Source organism: Abramis brama (assembly GCF_963993115.1).
Source record: "Abramis brama genome assembly, chromosome: 11".
In the NCBI taxonomy this organism is placed as follows: Eukaryota; Metazoa; Chordata; class Actinopteri; order Cypriniformes; family Leuciscidae; genus Abramis; species Abramis brama.
The window spans coordinates 6,009,430-6,034,148 of record NC_139973.1 but is presented as its reverse complement, the minus strand read 5'-3'; the positions used below and the strand labels follow the sequence as shown (position 1 = coordinate 6,034,148).

The 24,719-nt window shown below is 36.8% G+C and overlaps 1 protein-coding gene across 2 annotated transcripts in view; it reads right to left on the bottom strand.

Annotated features, from left to right (window-relative positions):
- Window positions 1-419: 419 nt before the first annotated feature.
- The window catches only part of gnas (GNAS complex locus), a 35,895-nt gene continuing 11,595 nt past the window's right edge, over window positions 420-24,719 (bottom strand). For both annotated transcript variants that reach the window (XM_084128165.1, XM_084128166.1), the window contains exons 2-12: window positions 23,720-23,792; window positions 22,094-22,148; window positions 21,881-22,000; window positions 15,777-15,874; window positions 4,975-5,029; window positions 4,722-4,795; window positions 3,274-3,332; window positions 2,099-2,219; window positions 1,819-1,949; window positions 1,605-1,672; window positions 420-710 (exon numbers count right to left, since the gene is read on the bottom strand). In XM_084128165.1, the coding sequence (XP_083984291.1) occupies window positions 564-710; window positions 1,605-1,672; window positions 1,819-1,949; window positions 2,099-2,219; window positions 3,274-3,332; window positions 4,722-4,795; window positions 4,975-5,029; window positions 15,777-15,874; window positions 21,881-22,000; window positions 22,094-22,148; window positions 23,720-23,792 (1,001 nt within the window). In that variant the 3' untranslated portion in view covers window positions 420-563. The remainder of the gene's footprint in view (window positions 711-1,604; window positions 1,673-1,818; window positions 1,950-2,098; window positions 2,220-3,273; window positions 3,333-4,721; window positions 4,796-4,974; window positions 5,030-15,776; window positions 15,875-21,880; window positions 22,001-22,093; window positions 22,149-23,719; window positions 23,793-24,719) is intronic.

Genomic DNA, 24,719 nt, shown 5'->3' with positions numbered 1-24,719 from the left:
TGGACGCATGTCTGTATGTGTACGAAATGGCTTCCTTGTCCTGAGCAGTCCTGGACAGTTTTTTTTCTTCCCTCTTTTCTCCCCCCCTCCCTTCTCCCTCTCACATGTTTTGTTTTCCTCTCTCTCTTTTATTAACATTGGTAGTCCTTGGCTGTGTTAACAAGTCTTTTTGCCAAATATCACAGCCACGCTTTCATCAGTAACACAGTGCATCCCCTTGCCCCAGCCCCTAGTCACTCAGGATGGAGAAAGGCCATGTGTGTGTGTGTGTCTGTATGTATACATATATGAATATATATACATACACAGGTGTGTGTGTGTGTGTGTGTGTGTGTGTATGTATGTGTGTGTGTATATATATATATATATATATATATATATATATATATATATATATATATATATATATGTGTATATATATATAAAATATATAATATGCATGTGTAAGTGGTGGGGACTCATCAGTTTGAAGGTTTGTGGTTTGATATTGGGGCGTGATGTAGGGCAGGGGGGCCTAAAGAAAGTTCAGGTGGTGAGTTTGCGTCCCGTCATTCCTGCTGCGATCACAAGAGTTCGTACTGTCGTAGGTGCATGCGCTGGATGATGTCTCTGCAGTCGTTGAACACTCGGCGGATGTTTTCCGTGTCCACGGCGCAGGTGAAGTGGGGATAGCAGTAGTGCCGGCCGTCTCCACTCGCTGTACTGATCCTCTAAACAGACAAAACAAGAAAAACGGTAGTAATTTTATCAGGACCAGCAACATGACATGGTTTAAATCGCAATGCAAGGAAGTCCGACCCTTGCAATTCACTTAAGTAAACATCCTATATGAGTTTATACATGTATAAACTAACATTTAGGGTCGTAAGATTTTTGAAAAGTCTCTTATGCTCATCAAGGCTGCATTTCTTTTGATAAAAACAAATACAGTAAAAACAATAATACTGTGAAATATTAAAATAGCTGTGTTCTATTTTAATACATTTTAAAATTAAATATATTCCTGTGATGGCAAAGCTGGATTTTCAGCAGATGTTAATGCTACGATAAAAATGGTTGTAAAAGAATAGCAGAGTCCACACCACAACTATAAAGATAACTATTGCAAAAAAAACTATATTCCAGCCTATGAATGATGAAAGCATTGACAGCCAATCAGGATCCATCCTGCTTTAAATATCTTGAGCGTTTAAAGTGGCAGACGACAAAAATGCAGTGCGCGCTTAGAATAAACAACGTTAACAGGCCTATACTGCAGTCTTCAGTGTCACATGATTCTTCAGAAATCATTTAATATCCTAATTTGGTGCTCAAGAAAAATTTCTTATTATTATCAATGTTGAAAACAGTTGTGCTGCTTAATATCTTTGTGGAAACCATGATTATTATTTTTTTCAGGATTCTTTGATGAATAGAATTTTTTTTAATGGGTATCTTTTGTAACATTCTAAATGTCTTTACGGTCATTTTTGATCAATTTAACGCATCCTTGCTGAATAAGTTTCGATTTCTTAAAAAAAATAAAAATAAGACTAAATAAGCTTAAGGACACAGGGTGTTGTGTTGCCATGATGATTTTGGTCCCATACAAGAATCAGACTCACCAAGAACTCGTCTCGGATGAAATATTTTGCTCTCGTAACTCGTGGATCTTCCCCTTGCTCTGGTGTTGCTGTTAGATAGAAAGCAGATAGATCTAATTAATAACACCGATGCCGTGATATCCAAAGTTACGACTTTGTGGTTCAATTTTGGGTTGATACAAGAATTTGTATTCAATTCAATTACATGGATGAAAAACTATTCGACTTTACTAACCATCATCTGGTGTAGTGTAGCGTGCAAACTCTGGGAAATAATCCTCGATTTTTGATTTTCCCGCCAAAACCTTCTCAGCCAGCAAGTCCTGCTTGTTTAGGAACAGAATGACAGAAATAGTTCGAAGCCACCTGAAAAGGAGAAAACAATGAAGAGATCTGGGAAAAAAAAAGGTAACTACAACTACACTTCTATATTTTTTAAAGAAATTGAAGAAGTACACTCATTAACCCTCTTCTTCTCTACATGTGCAAGCATGTTTTAGGCATCCAAAAGGTACCTGTTATTCCAGATGTTCTTGAACAGGTTAAGTGCCTCCTGGAGTCTGTTGGTCTGATTGTCCTCTCTGAGCACCATGTTATAACTGCTGCTGGCTACCACGAAAATGATGGCTGTCACGTCTGTAACAGGAAAGAAAAGGATTTTAGCATACACTTAGAACCAGCAATGCAAACAATCCATCATAAACTTGGCTTAATTACAGCCAGGGCCTGAAATTTACACTCGCCAAGCAGCAAATGAGAGCAAAAATTGGCGTTGGTGAGTATATGAAAGGGGGTTAATCGCCAGTTGGCCGGTAAAATTTTAATGAATTCCAACAATGCAATGTTGTGAGAACATAAACAAATGTGAACGACATTCGCAACAGTTAACGGGCCAGTGCAGCATCGTCACAAAAGATTGAGCCTTGCCAATTTAAATATTCAAGCGCGTTACTCGAGCACTGTGTGGGAAGTTTTCTGTGTGCAAACATCCAAAGCAAATTCATATAAAATTATGTCAACCCGTTTCTGGTAAGCATAGTCGGTTATGTCTTAAGGGAAAGAAAACAGTAAATGTGTATAATCACATTAGATCTGTGCATTAGCTCTTAAAGTGTCAGCATCCTAATAGTCCTGCTGCCGTCTGTTTTAATGTTAATCAAGAAACAAAGGACAAAGAGAAAATCACTCACTGCTCTTGACAGAAGAACTTTTGTAACTTTAATAAGAATTAATCTTTTTAATGTATACACTGAAGAATATGCGGTTATTTTACATTTGATTTCTTTATTACATTTCTGTATCTGAAAAGTGAATTTTAACCGGGATCTACAATTTTGGTGTCATAACTGTGTTTTCACAAAAATAGCTTACTGGCAAGTAAAAAATATTTATGACTGGTAAATATTCTTAAGTCACCGGCCACCATTGATAGGTGTGGCAAAAAGTTTGTTTTAGGCCCTGATTACAACAAATGAATACTAATGAATAAACCAATATATTGGCCAGGCTAATAAGCTTTATGTCAGCTCTGTGAATAGATAAATGTTTTGTGTGAATTTTGAATAAATATGATCATTAATTTACATTTTACACTGTAATAAAAGTACATCTTCCCTTTAATATCAGCATTGGCCATTCAAAAACCCTTCTCAATTATTCTCAATTATAAAGCAATAAAAGCACAAGTTACCATTAAAACACTGGATCCATTTCCTGCGTTCGTCTCTCTGTCCTCCAACATCAAACATACTGCAGAAAAAGAGAAAACGCATCAGTCCAAAGCCCACAGACATGAAGGCATGGACCCGTTTACAACAAGCACTTATTTATGTAGTGTAACGGTGTCCCCTTTTCCCACCAAATTGTAAAAAAACACACACACACAAAAAAAAAAAACGATTATGATGTTGACTGTGTTTATGTTTGCATGTATTTTTGTCTAAATATATAAATTAATTTTTTTTTAAATTATACATATATATATGTATATATTAGGGCTGGGACAAAAAATACGTAGACACAAAGTATGCGTCGATTCGTCAGACCCAAAACAAAGTGCGCCAGAGAGTAGTAGCAACACGAGTGGCTCCTCAGACTTTCAGAAGTGCAAGGCGGCACGCACTCGTTCCTCTAAAGTATGGAAATTCTTTAATTTAAAAGGAAACAATTCCGTGATATCATATGTCGTCTTTGCAAAATGGAGATGGCCTTCCATTATAGCACCACGGCAATGCACCAGCACCTGAAGAGGCGCCACCCAGGAGCAGTACGTTTTTTTTTTAACTCCCCACTTTGCACTCGATGTTGGAGTAACGTTAGGCTATAATACGTTGTCGAGGTATAAAAATAAATAAAACACGCGTGCAAATTAATTAATGTAATGAGGGACATTAATCGGTAGAGAGAGAGAGGCGCGGGCGCGATCGAAAAGTCGCAAAGTGTTTAATTATATTTGTGTGTGTGTGTGGCGCGGGCGCGATCGAACAGTGGAAACATAAAAACATACTCTGCCATTTTGTTTATATAGGACATCATTCAAACTGCAGTGTTTAAGTTACTGTTAATTCAAATTAATTCATGCCGTGACTGCGCAAGTGACGTCTATGTTACACAGTAGGATTTGATTAGCCTACTTGTTGATATTTAATCAATGGGCATAGCCTGTAGGCTGAGGTGGATACATAGAAAATTCGTATATTGTTCTTTGTTGTTGGTTTATTATTATATTTATTTTAATGTGTGTGTGTGTGTGTGTGTGTACTTTGTTTTCAGGGATAAGAAGAATAGTGTGGAAAATTACTTTCGCAAGAAAAATACAACCCCCTGCACCCCCCAGGAGGCTGCCATACTTACTGAGAGCATCTTATCAATGATTGTTAAAGACATACCAAGAGCAATAAACATATATTGCAGTGTAAAGGAATTCATGTTTTTTTCATTCAGATATGTAAATCAACATGTATAAATTGCTATTAGTCAATTAATGGGGAGATAATCGATAATCGAATTGGACTGAAAAAATGAATCGGTAGATTAATCGATGGCATCGAAAAAATAATCGCTAGATTAATCGTTTAAAAAATAATCATTTATCCCAGCCCTAGTATATATGTATGAAGGGCTCCTGGTCAAACTTACTGAAAATTAACTTTGTCCACTTGAAATCTTGTCTCAAAAATCCCGGAAGTCAGAACTCTGCATCGGAGCAAGTCCTGAAAGAGGGAGGCAACAAAGAGTTTAAAAAAAAAAAAAGTACATTTACAAAAAAAAAAAATCTTTAAATCATACGCAATAAAAGAACAATGCCTTATAAGATGAGAACAAGAAAGGCCAATGATATAAGCTTCAATATCAAGCATGTTTGAATCCTGGCATGTGGATCTTTACGCACCTGATCAGTGGGAGTATAGTCGCTCTGTTTCACAGTGTCAATCCTGTCCAGGAAACTAAAAAGAAAAAAGATACAACATTAACAACTGTCTAATATTTCTTCAACACTTCCTCATAATCAATAGGATAAGACTGATATGTTATTTGGAATTAAGAGTAATTCGTAAACAGAGAGCTGGATTTATTCCAAACAAGTCAAGACAAGGAAGAAGTGTTTATTCATTGCCGAACAATCACCTTGCATTATTACCACGACTATATTTATTTGTTATACCATCCATCCCTAATAATCATTTTAAAAAGTGTGATAAACCCAAGATATTTTATTGCAATATTGAACCAAAAGTTAATTTGCAATCAAACACAATATTCCCGCATCTGTATTTGCAAAACTTCACACACACATTTTCAAATCACCACACGACACAAGTCGACCATGGAGGGGAAAAAAATGGCAGCTGGCAGAATGTGCAGCTGTGGAATGAGCCAGCAGGTGGCGCATGTTTGTGTCGGAGATCAAAGCAGGCAGGGTTCTGAGTCATAGTGATCAGAGAGCGCTCAGTCAGACACTGCTCTAGTCAATGGATCGGCTCTAGTGGGAGGAAACGGAGAGGGGAAGAGAGGGCAAAACAGAAGGAGGGAGGGGGATCAAGAAACGCTGTCTTAGTCAAGCTGCTATCCGGTGAAACGGCTGCAAGATGGTGGGGCGGCTTGAACTCGCCTCCTGGTTCTTTGTGCATGCAGCCACTCGTCAAAAAAAATAGAGATAATCCATGTCCCCAATGAAACGCTTCTCATTCAGAACTAGCGAAATCTTTTATAGAATATCAATCATATTTATAATGATGCTGACAAAAGACCATATAATACAATTTTCTTTCTATAATACAATATTCTCAACTAGCTGACCCTCAACCTTTTTTTTTTTTTTACAGTTTTAGTTCCAACAAACTGCTAACATATATATTTATTAGGGATGTGCGACACTATGCGATTAAAGATACCGCTGCTGCTAGTCAACTTTGAAATATAAAGCATAACATTAAATGTGCAAAAAAATTGTAAACAACTAGTATTTCCATTTAAATTACCGTCATGTTGTTACATCTTGAAATTAATATATTATTATTATTATTATTTAGAAAAGTGTACATCTGCAACGCGGAGTGAAAAGATCGTGACGTAACTCCTCCTTCTCTATACTACAGGTTATGAGGGACAATATGGTATAACATTTTTAATTAGATTAAAGGCCCCCTGAAATCAAAATTTACGTTTTTAGCTTTTATTATGAATATGTTAGCCCTCAGATAATATGAATAAGCTGGTGTGCTCCAAAACAATGACAAAATTCGCATTTAGGAGATATAAGCATTCAAAACTTACAGTCCCTCGCTTCCGCTAAAATGGATCACGGATACTTATGACATCACCGCGGACTTCAGCTTCTCGTCACATCTTCTGTCCAATCAAATGCTCTCTAGAATGTAAAGCGTCCCGCCCCCTGTTCTTCAAATACCACCTGGCCAAAGCGACTGTTGACACGTCACGGAGCAATATGGGTTGGAAATGTGTGTCCGGTTGCTCAAACGCTCAAGTTTGATTCCATTTTCCAACTATACGTTGGTTAAGAATGACATCGCTAGAATTTATTCACATCTCTACTATTGAATCCAACGTATCATTAGTGCTCAGATTCGCTTCCATGGTGCTGTCAAGTACGAATTGCAGTCAGTGAGGTAAACGCTATTGGCTATTTGAAAAGGGGGAGGAGCCATTCAATATGTCCCGCCTTAGCTTCCTGTTTCAGTGGAAATTATGTCAACGCATCATACAAGGCTACACATTCCAAGGTACTTCAGTGGGCCTTTAAAGGAAAAACAGTCAACTAGTCGGTTGCAAAATGTCCGCTTAAACAGTATTGAAATTAGCCGTTGTGCACATCCCTAATATTTATGAAAATTAGGGCTGCACGATATTGAAGAAAAATGCGATATGCGATAACTCATTAAATAATGCGATATTCGATACGATAATGCATAAAGTGTAAAATAAACTCAAATTATCTTTACAGTATAATTAAAATTATTTATTACATGGCTTGGTTGAATTCCAATGTAGAATTATCAAGAAATAACAGATCGCTGCGACGTAGAACACACCGTTGCCATGAAAAACAGAGCGTTGCTATGGACGCAGGATTCTAACCGTAGAGACGGAACAGACTTTTCTTTAGCGGAAGCAATACAATCGTTTTTAAATCAATAAACTCCTTTTTAAATCAATATTTTGTGTCAAATTATTGATTTATTTGGTGGGTAGCCATGTAATAAGCGGGATAATGTAGAGCGAGGCGGTTGTTATAGCGAATACAACCGGTTGTATTCGCTATAACAACCGCCTCGCTCTACATTATCCCTTACATAACCAACATTACCTGTTCACATTCTTTTTGTGACAAGAAAACATCCCTGCAACTTCTGAAAGCGAACAGCAGTGTTTTACTGTAGCACAAGAAGTGTTATTTTAACATCAGTGGGGCTTAGGGTTTCAGCAAGGCCTGCATTAGGTTTATTTAACAACCGAAACTGAATAATCAAATGTAAAAATAAAACACTGCTTAGTTTTCACTGTATTAATTAAATATATACTGATTGTTATTAAAGCTACAAAAGTTATTCAGACAAGAGCAGCGAGTGATTTTCTCTGTCTTTTGTTCATGACCCCAGTTATTGCAAGCCGTTGCGATATACATATCGCGATATAAACATTTACAATATTTAGATAATTTCGATATATTGTGCAGCCCTAATGAAAATGAAATAGTTAAAATATTTTTAATAGCAAATGACTCATGAACTAGTTCCTTATAATAAATAATTTAAAAAGACTCTTGAATCACAAATCTGCATCTTAAAAAAAAAAAAAAAAAAAAAGTCATTATATTTAGAATCATTAAAATTTTTCACAAATCTTCCAGCGAAAGTGAAACGCCTCAAAGCATGAGGGAATCAGAGACAGTGAGAGAAATCCGCGCATGTGCACCCCCCCCCGTCCAAGTCCAACAGGAATGTAACATACAGGGTTGAAATGTGACAGCAAAGCTGTAGGTCCCACACACAGCGGAATGGACTGCACTAGTGTGTGTGTGTGTGTGTGTGTGTGTGTGTGTGTGTGTGTGAGTGAGTGTGTGAGAGAGAGAGAGGGAGGGGGAGAGAGAGAGAGAGAGAGAGAGAGAGAGAGAGAGAGAGAGAGAGAGAGAGAGAGAGAGAGAGAGAGAGAATGCATGCAACACACACAGTAGGCTGTACAAATGAAAGTGTGGCACGTCACATGGAAGAGGTGGCATAAACAGAAATAAAAAGAAGCAAACGATGAAAGACAGACAGGATAAAATGCAGACAGACAGATGGCTGAGGCTTGCACAGACAGTTGTATTGTGACCGCAGCCGTTGTCTAACACCATATCTCAATTATTGCCTTTCTTCCTATTAATAGAATGATTCCAACAATAGCCCAGCCAGCTATTCAGACAGAATACAACTCATGCCCCTCTGGGTACAATAGTTGAGAACTGTCGTAATGCCAAGCAGAAGAGACCACTATAGTTGCGACAGAGTATATATAGCCCTGCTTTCCAAATCCAGCCTCAGCTCAAGTAGAATTGGAGAATTCAAACGGCCGCACGGCAGGAAGTTTGTGAAATTGTTGCGCGTCGATGTCTGCCAACAGTTGCAGAGATTCTGGTTTGGAGCCGTGTATAGCACAAACACTTGAAAGCATGTGATAGATGTTAAAAGTCTTAACACACAAGATGGATATTAGCACATATTGAGATGTTCTTATAGCATGCAGTGTAGATATGATTATAGGCAGCAACTTCAATTAAAATGAAATTGTAAAAACACTTTACAACAAGCAGTAAATGGATGGTCTGGCCAAACACACACACACACACAACGCATCACATGAGTCATATGACTTGGCCTACACAGAATTTCTGTTCAGCTCCCTTTATTTATTATATAAAAAGTATGCAGCTCACTCATGCTTTAAGCAATTCACTGCAGTAACAATGCAATAAAGCAAGTAAAAGTGTAGCAACATATAAAATAAAATAAAAGTGTATATATATATATATACTGTCTTATACTTATACATACCATATTTTTGTCCCATCAACTTGACCCTCAAAACATAGCGTAAATGCTGCCTGTTAAGAATTTTGGATGGATCTAATTGTTTTATTAAACTGCATAATACAGCCTTAAAATGTGAAGTCAATTAAAAAATGTTAATCAATTGATTATTACTTAAGATTTATCTTAAATATTGTAATTATTAAGATGATAACAATACAGATTGCAGCAAAGAGTATGGAATAATATAACTGTTTAGTTACATTTACTACATACTTTAATGCTTCTTACTACATTGCTCTAATAACAAAGTATTTATACTTTCTCTACATGAAAAGCAGAGTTCATTGAATGGTATCCTATCCACTGACATATTAGTTGTTTGTAAATCCCCCCACCCCCACCCCCACAATCACTTTGTCTTTTTAGCTTCCCAAACTTTTTTATACTTTCATCTCTGTTGCTTTCTTTAAACTATAATTTATTTATTTATTTTTTTTGCTATAATGCTTATTGTTTTAACACACAGAGAGAGAGAGACACACACACACACACACACACACTTAGATGAATCTAACAAGAACTGTTTTTTGGAGAAAAATGTAATTTCTGATATTAATTTAAATCATGAATTAAATTAAATAGTGCGGTGCCATTTGTAAACCTAAATATTCTTAAATCACAAAAACTGTCTGTCTATGACAGCAATAATATTAGATTGATCCATAGCAACATTTTATTTTTAAAATGCTTTCTGGACTGAACAGAAGACAGAGTTTGAGCCAAACAGCTGTTCTGGGAGAGACGCCGATGGCACCATTTAGTCATTTATCAAATGTCCAAAATATAATATTTTTGGTGCATTGTTGCGTTAAGTGGTTACAGTGCTAAAAATGATTCAGACCTGCACAAACTTCTACAGTTGATAAAAGACGGCAAACAGTATCCCAAACAAACAAAAGCTTTACTGATGATTAGAAACTATTACAGCATGTCTACACCAGACACGAGTGTGCGACGTACAAAGAGTGTGTGATATACAAAAACTGCCTGGTAAAAGTAAAGTGCACGGGTAATACCACAAACATGCAAAGTCACTTGCAACGCAATCACCCTGATCTAATTGAAAATGTTTAATTTACTTAAAATGCTCAATTTAATTTACAGACTGAAAAACGTTCTGCAATGTTTTCTAACCGTTTAGACTTGAATAAAGAGAGAAAACCCTGCACTTTATCGCATCGCAGGACGTGCGACGTCAAGTATAGGGATCGTAGTTGATCGGTTCCGGTTCTGAACGCATGTGATTCGTGGATTAATTGCAAAGTTTAACCATTATAGAATGACAGTTTTTAAGTCCTGTCAGTTTAAACAAGCACAAGAAGACCCGTGTGTTTTCTGAGCTGCACACACAGACAGAATGTGAACACCGCATCCTGGCCCCTTTCTCTTCTTTTGAGCTTAAACAGACACGTGCACACAAAATTAAGTCAAAATCCCTGTCTCAGCGAGTATCCCCGTAAACACAGTCACTTATGTGTTATAAACAATTGAGAAAGAAAACGAATGCATATTATTTTGGATGCGTGCATTCGTCTTAAAGTGAACGCTGCCTCATATACTCGCAGCTTTTTGTGTCACCGATGTTAATCAAACAACAAAAGAGAAAGAGAAAATCACTTTTGTAGCTTTAACACAGATAAATTGTATTAATTCTATTTAATTTATACAGTGAAGACTATGCAGTGTTATTTTACACCTGATTATTCAATGTCTGTTCCTGAATACAGTTAGATTTACCTGAAAAACAAAAGCACTGCTTATTTCATTTGTGTATTTGTTCTATTGTATTTATCTAAGCTTGTAATTTGTTTATTATTTTCTATACAATCATAATCATCCCCAATCATTCTAGAATGATTAATTCTTTACAAATAGAGCTATTCAAATCATCTGGTGAAATTGTTTTCATATCGCAATATATATCGCAGAAAAACAAAATATCAAAATGTCATTTTTTTCCAAAATCGTGCAGCCCTAATTTGCAGTCACCAAAAGCAATTTAAATAAAAATGTATTATTTATAGTATGTTTTATATAAAAAGCAAATAAATTATAAATACATAAAACATTTTTTTTTAATAATTTCTGGAACTGAACAACTGAGTACTATTATTAATACTTCAAAACAAAAATATTTACATTTACAATAGACCACAGCATGGGGCATTTAAAATTTAATTAAAAAAATACAAATATTTATACAAAATGTAATAACGCAAGTCTCCTGATGACTAAAAAGTAAAGCCAAGAAGAAAAAAAAAAACCACATGCAAAGAGAAAATGCCGTGCCGACGGTGTATTAACATGGAAAAGCTGATAATATCCTCATCGCTTACTAATCTGGTTAATGTTACAGCTCATCTAGTTAACAGTGGAGTATTAAGAGTGTGGATTAGGCAGCTTCCGGGGCCAATACAGCAAACACTCTTTAGGCTCAGTGTGGGCCACGGCGTATGTGTGCGTGGCACGATACGGTACAGAGGATATCTAACAGCAAGCCTTTCAGAAACAACAGTGGCGTTCAACAACAAACTTTTATTGTTTTTATTTTATCTGTTAATTTTTTTTATAATAATAAAAAGGAAAAAGGAAATACAAATAATAATAAAAATAAAAAAGTTCAGCATTTCAAATTCAACTTACAAAAAGCTACCAATATTTATTTCAGCGACAACTTGGAATTAATCGATAGCCTCCACCGCATTTTCTCTCTCTTACACACACACTTCTGTAAGTTTGCAACGCCAGAGTAATGGAGCAGCAGAAACCGGGAGAGAGGGAGCGGTGGAAGAGAAAGAAAAGAGAGAAGGCTGTGTCTGACATTACAGCGGCGCTCCAAAAATAGCTCCCTGGCGCCCTGGCCTCCAGCTCGGTTGTCATAGCGACAGAACCACAGGCGCTATAAATAGACTATCAGCTCCAAATCTTGTGTGACTGGAGAGAGGCCAGAGAGAGGGAGAGACAGACAGAAAGAGAAAGAGTGAAGAGAAAAAGAAAGACAGAGGGAGGGAGTGGAGAGAGAGAGAGAGAGAGAGAGAGAGAGAGAGAGAGAGAGAGGGAAAGAGAGAGAGAGAAAGAGAGAGAGAGAGAGAGAGAGAGAGAGAGAGAGAGAGAGAGAGAGAAGGGCCAGTCAAAAAGAGAGGGGAAAGCAAAAAGAGAGAACGAGAGAAAAAACAGGTCTGGTTTCGCAAAAGAGGGATAGGGGAAGAAAAGGGAGAGAAAGAGAGACGCTCGAAGAGACAGAAAGAAACATGGCGGATGGTTCAGGAATTTTTTCTCTCCATGCACTGGGCTTGTGTTTAGGAATTACGGACAAGCAAGAATGCAATGTTTAACTGGTTTACAAAAAGCTGGTAGAATATATATTTTTGTAAATATAAGTATATATATATATATATATTTTTTTTTTTTGGTTTCTTTGAAAATAGACAACCTTAATGAAACACGTTTTCCTCTCTGAAACGCAGGCAAGCAAGAATGCAACATTTTTTTTGGTTTCTGAAAAATAGAAACCTTTTTATTTTAGAATTTTTTAGCTTTCTCTGAAAACAGGCAGCCATGAAACATTTCTTTATGTTTACAAAATGCACATCAAAAATGCAACATATCTCTGGATTACAAAAAAAAAAAGAAAAAAAAAAAAAAGTACAATTTCAGCTGTAGCTGAAAAAAATAAAGCACTGTTTATTTAATTTGTATAATATGTTGTGTATATGTGATGTGTATCTTTGTTCTTATTTTTTAATAACAAAAGATTTTTTATCTTCGCCACTTTGGTCTAAAAGTCTACCATTCTTTTTTTATTTTACATTTTGTGCCCTTGTAAGGCTTTGTTTGCAAAACAGGGACATTAGTTTGGCTGTAATGCACTGCACTTGCAAAATAGAAAAAACCAACATGCAAAAAAGAACTGATAAAATCGTGAATCGTGACTTATTTTCGCCATAGACGCACGCCAGTTACATAACTTGCCCATCGCGGCCTCACGGCATCATCGTACAGTTGTAGTACTGCATTGTCATTGTACTGTTTTGTTGTGTTTATCACTAAGAATAATAATGAACCCACCATTCAAGCAATTCCTGCTAATTTGAAAGCGAAAGTAAAATGCGCACGGCCGCATGGGCATTCACAAGCGATTGAAAAGAGAGGTGGAAAAGAGGGAAAAACTCCAACATACGTTTTAGTTACCTCATCTGTTGACAAGATGCCGGTGAATCGCAGAGCTGGTACAAACATATCCATATCGCTACGATCAAATGCTTTCTTAGCCTCTGTTTTCTCACCACTGTCATTGTTGCGTTTATTTTGTTATTGAGGCGAAAGCATGCAGCACATATTTACATATTCATATAAACGTCACTCTCAGCGGTGTAGACGGCGTATGGATGTTCACTGTAAATGTATTTCCAACTTTTTACTTCTAAGTGAAGAACGAAAAGAAATTCACCTTGAGTATATTGGGGCCTTTAATCACTTTCAGTCTCTTGTACGATTCATGCGCACAAGCAATAAGTCACTGTCTGCAGTTCCCTTAAGGGCCACGGTGTCGCTAATAACAAGAGTTTCTGAATTCAACACACAGAACCTTTAACTGAAAAAAAGCAGAAACCCGAATAAAAATAAACATCCATGCACTGGATTGACACTTTAGAAACGCAACAAAAAATGGAATTCAATTGCTTCTGCAATGTAATTTATTTTCTTTTTTCACCTCTGCACAAGATTATTATTTTTTTAATATAGTAAGCTCTGTTTTTTTTTTTGTTTTTTTTTTTAAACCCTCCTTTTAATTATGCAAGCAAAATGCGAACTACCAAGAACATTTCTCTGGTTTACGAAAATATAGAAAGCTCCATGAAAATTCTGTCCACATGCTTTCTGTAATAATAGATGTGCAATAATAAAAATGTCTTTTGTTTTCTCTATTTGAACACCTCTTGCACACCTGAATAGTTGCAGGCAGGTGCGTTGGATACAGAATATAAAACAAAAGAAAAAAACCCTGCATACTGCTGTTGCCTGCAAGAAATCCAATTTTTACTGAGATAGCAACATTTCAGTCAAAAGACCTTTGTCAGGAATTAAAAAAAAAAAAAAAAATCCATGCACTTGATGCACCATTTCTCTGTTTTATGGAAATGTAGAAAGCTTGTAGATAACATCAAAGGAAAAAAATATTTTCTCCATACACTGTATTTACGCAAACGAAATGCAAAAAAGGAGGAATACAAAGTTTCTTTGGTTTATGAGAACAGAAAGCCTTGTGTAAAGAAAATATTGCTTTACACTCAATTATTACACACTCGCCCTGAATACACTACAACCACAAACAAACATTTCTTCTCTGGTTTACAAAAATACAGAAAGCTTGTAGAAACAGTCATATTTCTTTGATAATATAACATAACATAATATATAGCATAACACTAATGAAACTATTCTCTTTGTTTTTTTTCTATCTCAGCCATTTTCTGTGACTGCAGTGACGCTACTAGCAGATGCAGGAAGAACTAGTAAGGAGAGGGGGAAAAGAAATGTTGCGGGATGAACAAAATCTGTGAGAAGTCTTTATTCTTCCCTTGCTTTTTGTTGCGATTTTTTTGTTTGTCTCCGCATCAATGATAACATTATTGAGCCCACAATACCGCTGCAGCTTGAACGTACAAAGAAACAGAGATGAATGAAAACTCTAACGCATACACACACACACGCACACGTTCAATATGGACACATGGCCATGTGACAGGAAGAGCCTTGAAAACGCTCAGACAGAAAAATGAGCTCATAACAGGACGAGCAGTTGACGACGCTAGTTTTCTTGCTGAACGCGAGTACGTGCTTGTGCGCGCTTGAAACAGCACCGTCATTCTCCTCCGTCCCTCTTTGCAGTCTGGGAGATGGGAGTTGCCCTCCAAACCCTCGCAAGAAGCCACCATTATCACTTCAAGCTCATTTTTCTCCTTCAAAAGGAGAGATGCATTATTTGCAATACTTGCGGATCTTCTCTGTCTCTCAAAGCGTCTCCTTCTGCTGCGAGTGAGTGAACCAGAGAGTTAAAAATAGCTCTCTCTCTCTCTCTGCGCTACGTTTACATAAGTGTGTGTGTGGGGGGGGGGGGGGCACTTCCGGTCTAAACGGCTCAGGACAGCGTCTGATCCACAACAACCACCAGTGGATGTGGGAGAAGACAGGACACATGCACGCACACATATGCGCCACAATGCAGGAAACCTTTCAATGTACACCCAACCATGTTCAACATTCATTCCTCCATGTCTTCTAAAAGCGTCTATCGGTCTAGCACTCATCAGTCTCTCTTTTTCACGTTCTGTCACTGCCCTAGTCACATTTCTATTTCCCTCCCTCTTGAATGCATAAATCAGTCCGATACATGCAACGTGCGCTAAGAAAGTCACACAAACAATTTCACATCAAGTCAAGAGAGTCGAGTGCAACCAATCTGACCAACTATTACATGTATATTCCAATGCGAATCAGCTTGGTTAAAATTGCTCTCATTTAGCTTTCAAATACTAATAATTCTGGCACAATTAAAAAGCAATTCAAACCCAGCATTCAAAAGAATCAGAATACTCACTACTGTGCGCAGTCGATCAGTTGATATTCGTTGGATCTTTCGAAGCAAGCTCTCACCCCTTCATCCTGCCACAGGGTCTTTGTGTGTTCATAAAATTCCTGTTGGGAAGACAAGTGGAAGAGAGGACAAACCCATAAACCAGCTGTCGTAATCCAGGCAAATCTTTTACACCTCTGTAGTTTGGCCACATCATTTTTCATTTAAAAAAAAAAGTCAAATTGTATTTTTTTATTTATTAAAAATTTCAGATTTTAACAGAACAATAACAAATAAAAAAGAAATTCCAGGGACTAGGGACAAAAAAACTAAAAAATTCTAATGAGGAATGTCATGTCTGTGAATACATCACGAGTACATGAGTTTTCGGGGGGGGGGGGGGAATTCTTGATTCCCAACCCGATTTAAATGTAAACCAAAGGAAAAATCCTGTTTCTGATTTAGGATTTCATCACCTTGTAATGAACACTGAAGGCCACAAGGAAATAAACAAGGTCTTAAAAGATGAAGAAGTGTGCTTTAAAGCAGGGGTTCCTAAACTTTTTGGGGCCAGGGATCCTAACTTAAAAATAGGACTAACTTAAACTCAGGGATAGTTCATCCAAAAACAAAAATTCTGTCATTAATTACTCACCCTCATGCCTTTTAAAACCCGTAATACTTTTGTTCGTCTTCAGAACACAAATGAAGATATTTTTTATGAAATGTGAGAGCTTTCCGTCCCTCCGTTGACAGAAATTCCAGACATTTTGGACTTAGATTAGTTTTACGATCTCTTGACGAAATTTTTGAAGCATCAAAGTGTCAGTTGCGTGAAAGTGAAAGCTCTCAGATTTCATCAAAAAGATCTTCATTTGTGTTCCGAAAATGAACGAAAGTCTTATGGGTTTGGAACGACATGAGGGTGAGTAATCAATGACTGAATTTTCATTTTTGGGTGAACTATCCCTTTAAGTTAATGTCAAAGTTAATGTGGGTGGGAATAATTAACACAACATGCTTTTTCTTTTTTTATTATTAGTGCAAATGGTCTCCATCCTATGCACTTTTTAATAATACAGCAGAATTTTATAATTTACCGTAGTGTTGTCACGGTACCAAAATGTCAGTATTCGGTACCAATACCAGTGAAAATCCACGGTTCTCGGTACCAAAGGGCTAGAAATCAATAAGTTATTTGCTGATACTTCCTCGTCATCATGGAGAGCGCAGTTCGCACCGTTTCAAAAATAGTCAATCTCCGAATGCGAATGAACTTAGTCTGAATTAGTATTGTTTTTATACAGTATGAGGATCCTTTTTCAAATACAAGGTCAATATTGATTTTCACTAACGACAAAACAACAAATTATCCATGAACTTATATGGAACTACCCACTAAACATTGGACGTCGGATAGACGTGCAGATCATGTCTATATTGGGTCCGTCGGTCCATGACCAATTCTGGACATCTATTCGACGTCCAAACTAGGTCCACTATTTGGACGTCCAACCATGACCCAACTTGGACGTCATATTGACGTTCAACATTAGACCTTTGAACTGGGTAATTTTTTGGACGTCATTTGGACGTCTATGACAGGTGCAGGAAATTTACATGATTACTAGGGGTGTAATGGTTCACAAAATTCACGGTTTGGTTCGATATATATGATACACTTGTGTCACGGTTCGGTTCGGTACGTTTTTGATACAGCAAAAAGAAAGAAATGCCAGGGAAATTTCCTTGATTTAATTTTATTAAAACTAAAATCATAAAGTATGATTTTTTTTACTTTGAGCAATTCTAGAGCTATAATTGACTCTTCTTAGGAGCATATAAAACAAAACAGCTCCTTGGAAAAAATGAAATGTAATATTGTAGTAGTTATAAACAAAGGTTTATTTTAGTTCAGATTAACATTTGAGGGCATCAATTGTATTCATAATATCAAAATAAAACTGACGTAATGTTACTTGAAGGCATTATGCCTACTATTCCTGCCAAACTTCCATGGTTGCAGTTAGTGTTACTACAGTAAATCCATGGTGAATGTTGCTGATCTGTGGACACTAGATAGTTCATTCATGGCACAATGTTTCTTCCTGGTTTCCACATCAGCGCTGTTTGATCCGTTAATAACGGAGAAATGTGAATGTTTCTCACTAGATCTCGCAGCGATGTTATTACTTCTGTGGCGAATTCAAATGCTTTCTTTATTGGATCTCTTAGCGCTGTGTAGTAACAGTGTCGCATGATCACGATCGGCTCGCGCTGCACTGGTCCAAACTGATAAACGGTCCTTCAACCACACAATAACGAGCAGTTTCGTTCCGCTTGCATTACGTTTGCCATTTGATGTTGGGCAATGTTGTGGTCGCGCCGGCGTCTCTTACATTATGAGCGCGCTTGCCACGCGCAATGCGCGTGTGTGTGTCTCAGCGCTTTAATAAAGAGGACGCGCAACAGCACGCGCTCAGTGCATGCGCATCAAGGAACCGGGTTTGAACGGGTCCTCGGTACCACCGGTACTTAAGAAAACTTGGTACCGTGACGTTTACGTTTTTTTAGTACCGACTTGGTACCGAAGTACCGGGTCTTTTGACAACACTAATTTACCGTATATATATTTATCGCAAGTCAAACTTGCATTGTTGAGAGAAAAACATACACAAGTCGCATCGGTGTAAAAATCACTTTTTATTATTAGCCTACATTAGGAAATATTGTAAAATGCCGAAAGATAAAATGAAACGCTAAACATTATAAACCCTATTAACACTATTAACATGTAGGCCTTTTTTACTTCCCCTAACTCCACAAACTATCCTTTAAATTAATGGTATTCAGAACAAAACAAGAATTAAAAATATAAGTATAAAGTAAAAAATAAATTATAGTGACATTCAACAAAAAACTGATTTATTTGAATCGCAACTGGCGTTGGGCTTGCGCACCTCTCATTCGGTCCAAATGTTTCCATATTTGTGATGTAACACCTGGATGCTAAATTATTATATACGTAAAGAAGGCTTTGTACTTCAGACAAGAAATAAGCGGAGAAATAAGTTTTGAATAACAGCAAGTCGACAGTAGGGGGATGACTGACCGGCACAGCCTTCATATTGTACAACATTATCGACAAATTAAATTAAGCAGAATAACTTATTGTGTTTAATTTACTGGATTTTATTTTGATAATGAACAGTCTGCATGATGTGTGTGCGCGTGGGGCATCGACGCGATCACTTTCCTCATAGCAGCGGAAATAACTTAATACTCTGTCATTTATGATCATACAGATAAGAGCAAGACATAATTTAAAACAGTAAAGTGTATTTTTATTTGTGTATATTCAATATAACTACAAAATGTCATGCTATTGTAAAATAAAGAAAACAAACAGGATGCGCTTTCAGCTGTCTCAGTTTAAACATCTTTCTGGAGCACGTCACAAAAAATAACCAAAACACTGCGATTACTTGACGCACAGACATGAGAAATATATCTAGAAACCTTTAAGTGCCTAATTATAAAAAGTCTAAGTTTTGGTCGGCGCCGATAGCCTCGTGGGCAAGTGCGCCAACATGTAGCGCCGCTGTGCTTCGGGCAACCCGAGTTCGAGTCCCGGCTCGTGGACCTTTCCCGATCATGCCCCCCCTCTCTTTTACCTCACTTCCTGTCTAGCCACTGTCCTATCCTAATAAAAGGCAAAAACGCCAAAAAAAAATAAAAAAATAAAAAAAGTCTACATTTTGATTATTTGACATTAAATGCATTATATAAGTCACTTTGGAATATAAATTGCAACATGTTTCAGATGATAAAAATGTGACTTGTAGTCCAGAAAATATGGTATAGCAAATTATTTTGCTGACCCTCTGGCTATGGGTCACGGACCCCACTTTGAGAACCTCTGCTTTAAAGACAAAAAATAAAGCCAAATTAAATTACTTCATTTTTCAAGCTGTAGAGGACAATAGTGGAGGTGGATGTTAACATTATACGCATCAGTTAAGCTCTTCTGCTTTCTTCTTTCGGATAACATGCATAAAGATCACCAAACAACATACGCACCTCATGTATAACAAAAGCCACATTTATAGAAGAGTTCAAGACAGAACTAAACGGTTCTGACCACCCACTGCGATTCAGATGTGGTGGTGAAATATGAATGAGCATTTGAAATGAAAGAACTTCCAATAAAAGCAGGACACAGACAGCTTTTCCACCTTTTAAAGCTGTTTATATGTAGTGCCCATAATGGCACGAACCTGAACAGCGCAACGAGCAGGGACAAAGGAAGAGCAACACCGTGGTCCTAAATAGGGAACAGGACTTTGTCTCGCTTGATCTTTGTTTGTGTGTTTGGAAATGGCAGCATTCACTTTGGCACAACTCCTTTAACATAAAGTAGTGCCACTACACTGTTAAACATGTAGGACCAGAGCCACACACTTGAGAATCACGCCACCCACCAACTCTCACTGCTCTTACCATAAACATTTATTTTGTGGGTATCTGAATTTTTGTATCATGCTATTTATGATTAAACTTTTTGTTTCCATCATTCAAAAATGTTAATGAGAATCTACATGTGGCATTAAATATAACAGCAAAATATATATGTAGGCTAAAACTGTTCTGCATTATTATATAAATGAAAATGGATAAGTACTACTTTTGAGTATTTCAACAGTTTTTACTGGTGTTTCTAACATTAAACTTTTTGAATGCACTTGGCAAAAGTGGTTGTTTGGTAAAATGACAGATCCTCTTACTAAAAAAAACATTATTGAGATTTACAATGAAATGGCAACAAAAAAAAAAACACATTATAGCTATTTTGCCCAGCCCTAGCATGAGTAATGCTAAAGCATTTTGTGTGCGTTATTTTTATTCATCTCATCTACATCTGTTTTTCTCTCTGTCCTTATGCTAATACTCTTCACCAGTTTCCTCCTAGCTCGATAGCTTTGCAGCAAGCTTATTTTTTAATGGAAATATTACAACTCAGCCATGCAACAGTGTTAAAATAGCAGTCATTTACAAACTTCAATGGGACTTTATATCCTAAAATGACATGACTGAGTTATAAATGTCAATAATTGCTTTGCTTTTTATTTTTGTCTCTTGCTTGCAACACAATCAACCAGTCAGACTGGTTCCCAGCGGGCCCTGGGGCCACCGAGGGAGAGAGAGAGAGAGAGAGAGAGAGAGGGTGGGGCACTATCTTCTTTGTAGTAACGCTAAAACTACAGCCACTTCCTGCATTCAATTCTGAAGTTTAACAGTTAGCGATCAACTCAGAATCACGCAGTTATCCAGACGATCCGGTGACGTATCCAGTTTTTAGGTGTCAAAAATTCCAATCCATTGTATTCATAAGCTAATAATTAAAGTAATGTTCATGTAATGATGTAGCTAATTATTTAAAACCTTGTCTAAACCAGCAGATGAGCTGTTTGTGTTCTCTATTTTTAAGTCTATAGGGCCACCAAGTTTGAGTCACCCGTAATTAAATCTTGAGCAGGCCCATTGGCGCAGGTCAGGGCGGCTCTCCACTGCCCTTTCCCTAGACACAGAGCACCTGTCGAGGTGATGAGGGAGCAGGGAGGTCCTGGGTGACAAGGTGTGTGGCTCAGGTGAGGCCCTCTTAAGGGAGAGTTTAGAGGTTATTACAAGTAATCAGTCGTAATGAACGCCACGCCATTATACCCGAGAGTCACACGTACACACACCCACATTTCCCTCAGGTGGGGTGCTTTTTCAATTCACCAATGTGTTGTCCCCAAGCAAAGAATCACTGCTAATTAAAATTGCACAAATCACACACGGCAATACGACCGAGGAGAACAGTCAAAACAAACTTGTACGGTCTGACAAGATCCACGACAATTAGCCAGAAACTAGATGCATGTAACACTTATTTTGTAGATGTACATACATACAGTTCTCACACACTTCTTTGCCTTTTCTAAATTTAAACTTGATCTGTCATTAATTTTTAAAAAAAGTCATGTTTTTTATAACTAATACGTCTGTTCAGCTGAAAAAGGAGGAACGTAACACTGAGACGGTGCAAAGACTCTGGGGTGATGGGGTGACAATACCTTTCTACTCACCGTTGTAAACTCAAAGTCCTTCTGATTGGCTAAGTTGAGGATGTAATCAATTCGAAACTTATTTGCTTGACAGGCTAACTGAACTGGAGGTACCAACATGGACATTGCCGTCACAATAGTCTGTAAAGGAACAAAGACAGTCAGAGTTTCAGTTGAGTTCACATTCGTACATGTTGAGATTACGAGTTAAACTCAAGAACCTTCAACACTTACCTCTATAGCTTCTTTTATATTATTCTTGATGTCTTGAATTTTCTGTTTTTTCTCTCTGTAAAAACAATAACGCTTGGTTACTTCAGATCAATTCATTTTTAGGCAACGTAACACGTAATAAAATAGCTTTACCCCCGGTTTCACAGACAAGGCTTTAGCTTAGTCCTGGACTAAAATGCATGTTTAAACTGAAAGCAACTTGCACTGGCGTATCTTAAAATATGTCAGTGCCATTGTTTTGTCTCAAGATGCACAGCAGTAATGTTTTTTTTCTAAGGCATGTTTAGAAAAGCTACTTAAATGTCCTTATTAAACTAAGGCCTAACCCTGTCTGTGAAACCAGGCCTAATGTCATAAATGGTATGAATTAACTTAATACTACTTAGGGTTGGACGTTACAACTTTTTTTTTTTTAAATCACAGTATGAATCATTTCATATCATTGTAATACATCACAACAAATTTATTTTTGCTGGAAATTCAACAAAAATGGTTTTATATATTATGAGTTGAAGTCTATGTTTGGATAATCCATTGAATTAAATGGCCTGCTTTACAAATTAAGGTGCTTTATTGCTATTAATTACTTTCTCTTTCTACTTTCTTCGTTATAATGGATGCAAAAGGAATAAGTCTCACATTATAAAACACTGGAAATAAAAACGAAAGACTTAATATTAAGTCTTAATATAACTAATATTATAAAACTGACGGTTCAGACTCTAAATTCTTATTGGATGAGCTGCAATGGCTGCAAGTTGTTATAAATGAGCAAAAATACAAACACGTGACCATACATACTGAATACCATATTAAATGCATGTAAATTATGTATTAGTACATGATTTGTATATCATGCACAAATATATCTACCACAGCATACATGGTAGAACAAAATATCTAACATTACACAGCATATACCGCCAAGCCCTAGCATTAATAAATCAGTTTTCCTGACTTTTCCTGATTTTTAGTCATCAAATAATAACTTGTTGTCAAAAACTTTTACTATCGACTAATTCATGCATCTATTATTTAGTTTGTCTTAAATCTGTAGCCTCTGTAGTATTTTTGCACACCTCTATTACACTGATCGAGGAGTAGATTAGTGTACTAGTGGATTATAGCAACTTTACAAAAGGTAATATCAAAACTGGTTTTAGACCATCCAAGCATTTCTAGATAGTAAACTACTTATTGAAATAAAGTCAGCATTTAATTATAATGGGATTTTCAGTGAGCAATATCCATAGTACATTAATAAGAAGTCCTATGATGAAACAAAAAGCACTGCATTTCACAATAAATAGATGTACACTAAGGTTATACATATCTCACTCTGAAATACATCAAGAGAACAACACAATAACATAAGGCACACCTTAACCACAATGATTTGAATTTCAACATCATCCCAAATCTTCAAAAGGAGGAATGAGACCATCACCGAAAAACATTACACCAAGGCGACGTTGCCAACAAAATGACATGATGAATGATACAGGGTTTGTTTATGCTCTATTTCATACTTGACTGTATGCTATGGTTATGGACGCAATAAAAAACTAGTCTTGAGTTTAACTTAAGCGGAATCAAAAAGTACGTAGATGTGAAAGCCATACTTACTCAGCATTGAAGCCATTGACATGTAAAATGCGCATCTGTTTGACTATGGTGCTTTTCCCCGATTCTCCAGCCCCTGAGAGATGAGCAAAAGAAAGATATAAATCACAAAGGATGTGGGAAGAGGGGGAGTCAGATATCACCTGATTCAACAGGAATAATTCATTCAATTTCACAGTAGCATTTCTTTTATAAGACAAACTAAACAGAAAATTCCAACTAAAATCCAAAGAACAAACAGTTTATGAATTATATTATTGTCATTAATAATGCCATCATAACAATCATATTAATAAACCCCTTTTATGTGGAATATCATAACTTTGTCCATTACTATGCAAATAAAATGTCGCCAGTTTAAGGTTTTTAAATAACCACATGCTTTATGAATACTGCTTCCATGTTTCATATCACACAAGATTTCAGAAAGATGCTTCACTCATTGATTGATATTTCCTTAAACTGTGAATACTCCAATATCACCAATCAATTCAAGTAAACCTAAACTAAGAAGTAACTGGTAGCTATCCATCAAATCAAATAATGTTAAAGAACTGTCTAGAAACACCACCTATTTTCTCTTAGAGCCACAGTTGTCAAACACTGACAAAGCTGAATGATTCTACAATTTATGGTCAATAGCGCACAGTTGCCTGAGTTTCCAAGTGCTAAATATGAAAAGAGAGTTAGCTTCTCCCCTGTGGATGTGAAGCACAGGCACCAAAACACCTCAGATTTAGGCTTTCAGTTCAGATGCATGACGAGATCCTCTTTATCACAACATTCTGTTACCAGGCACCAATTGTGTCAAATAGGCCTGTTTGCATACAGGAATTGCACTTCTGTGCTCCAATTACACTGGTACACATCCCTAAATCATATATCATTACGACACACTTCAATCATGGGTATCTAGATATATACCCGTTTCCTCACTTAAATACCAGACATTATGATTTAGAGAGCTTCGCTATGTTGAATACATGGGATTTTGATTCAGAAC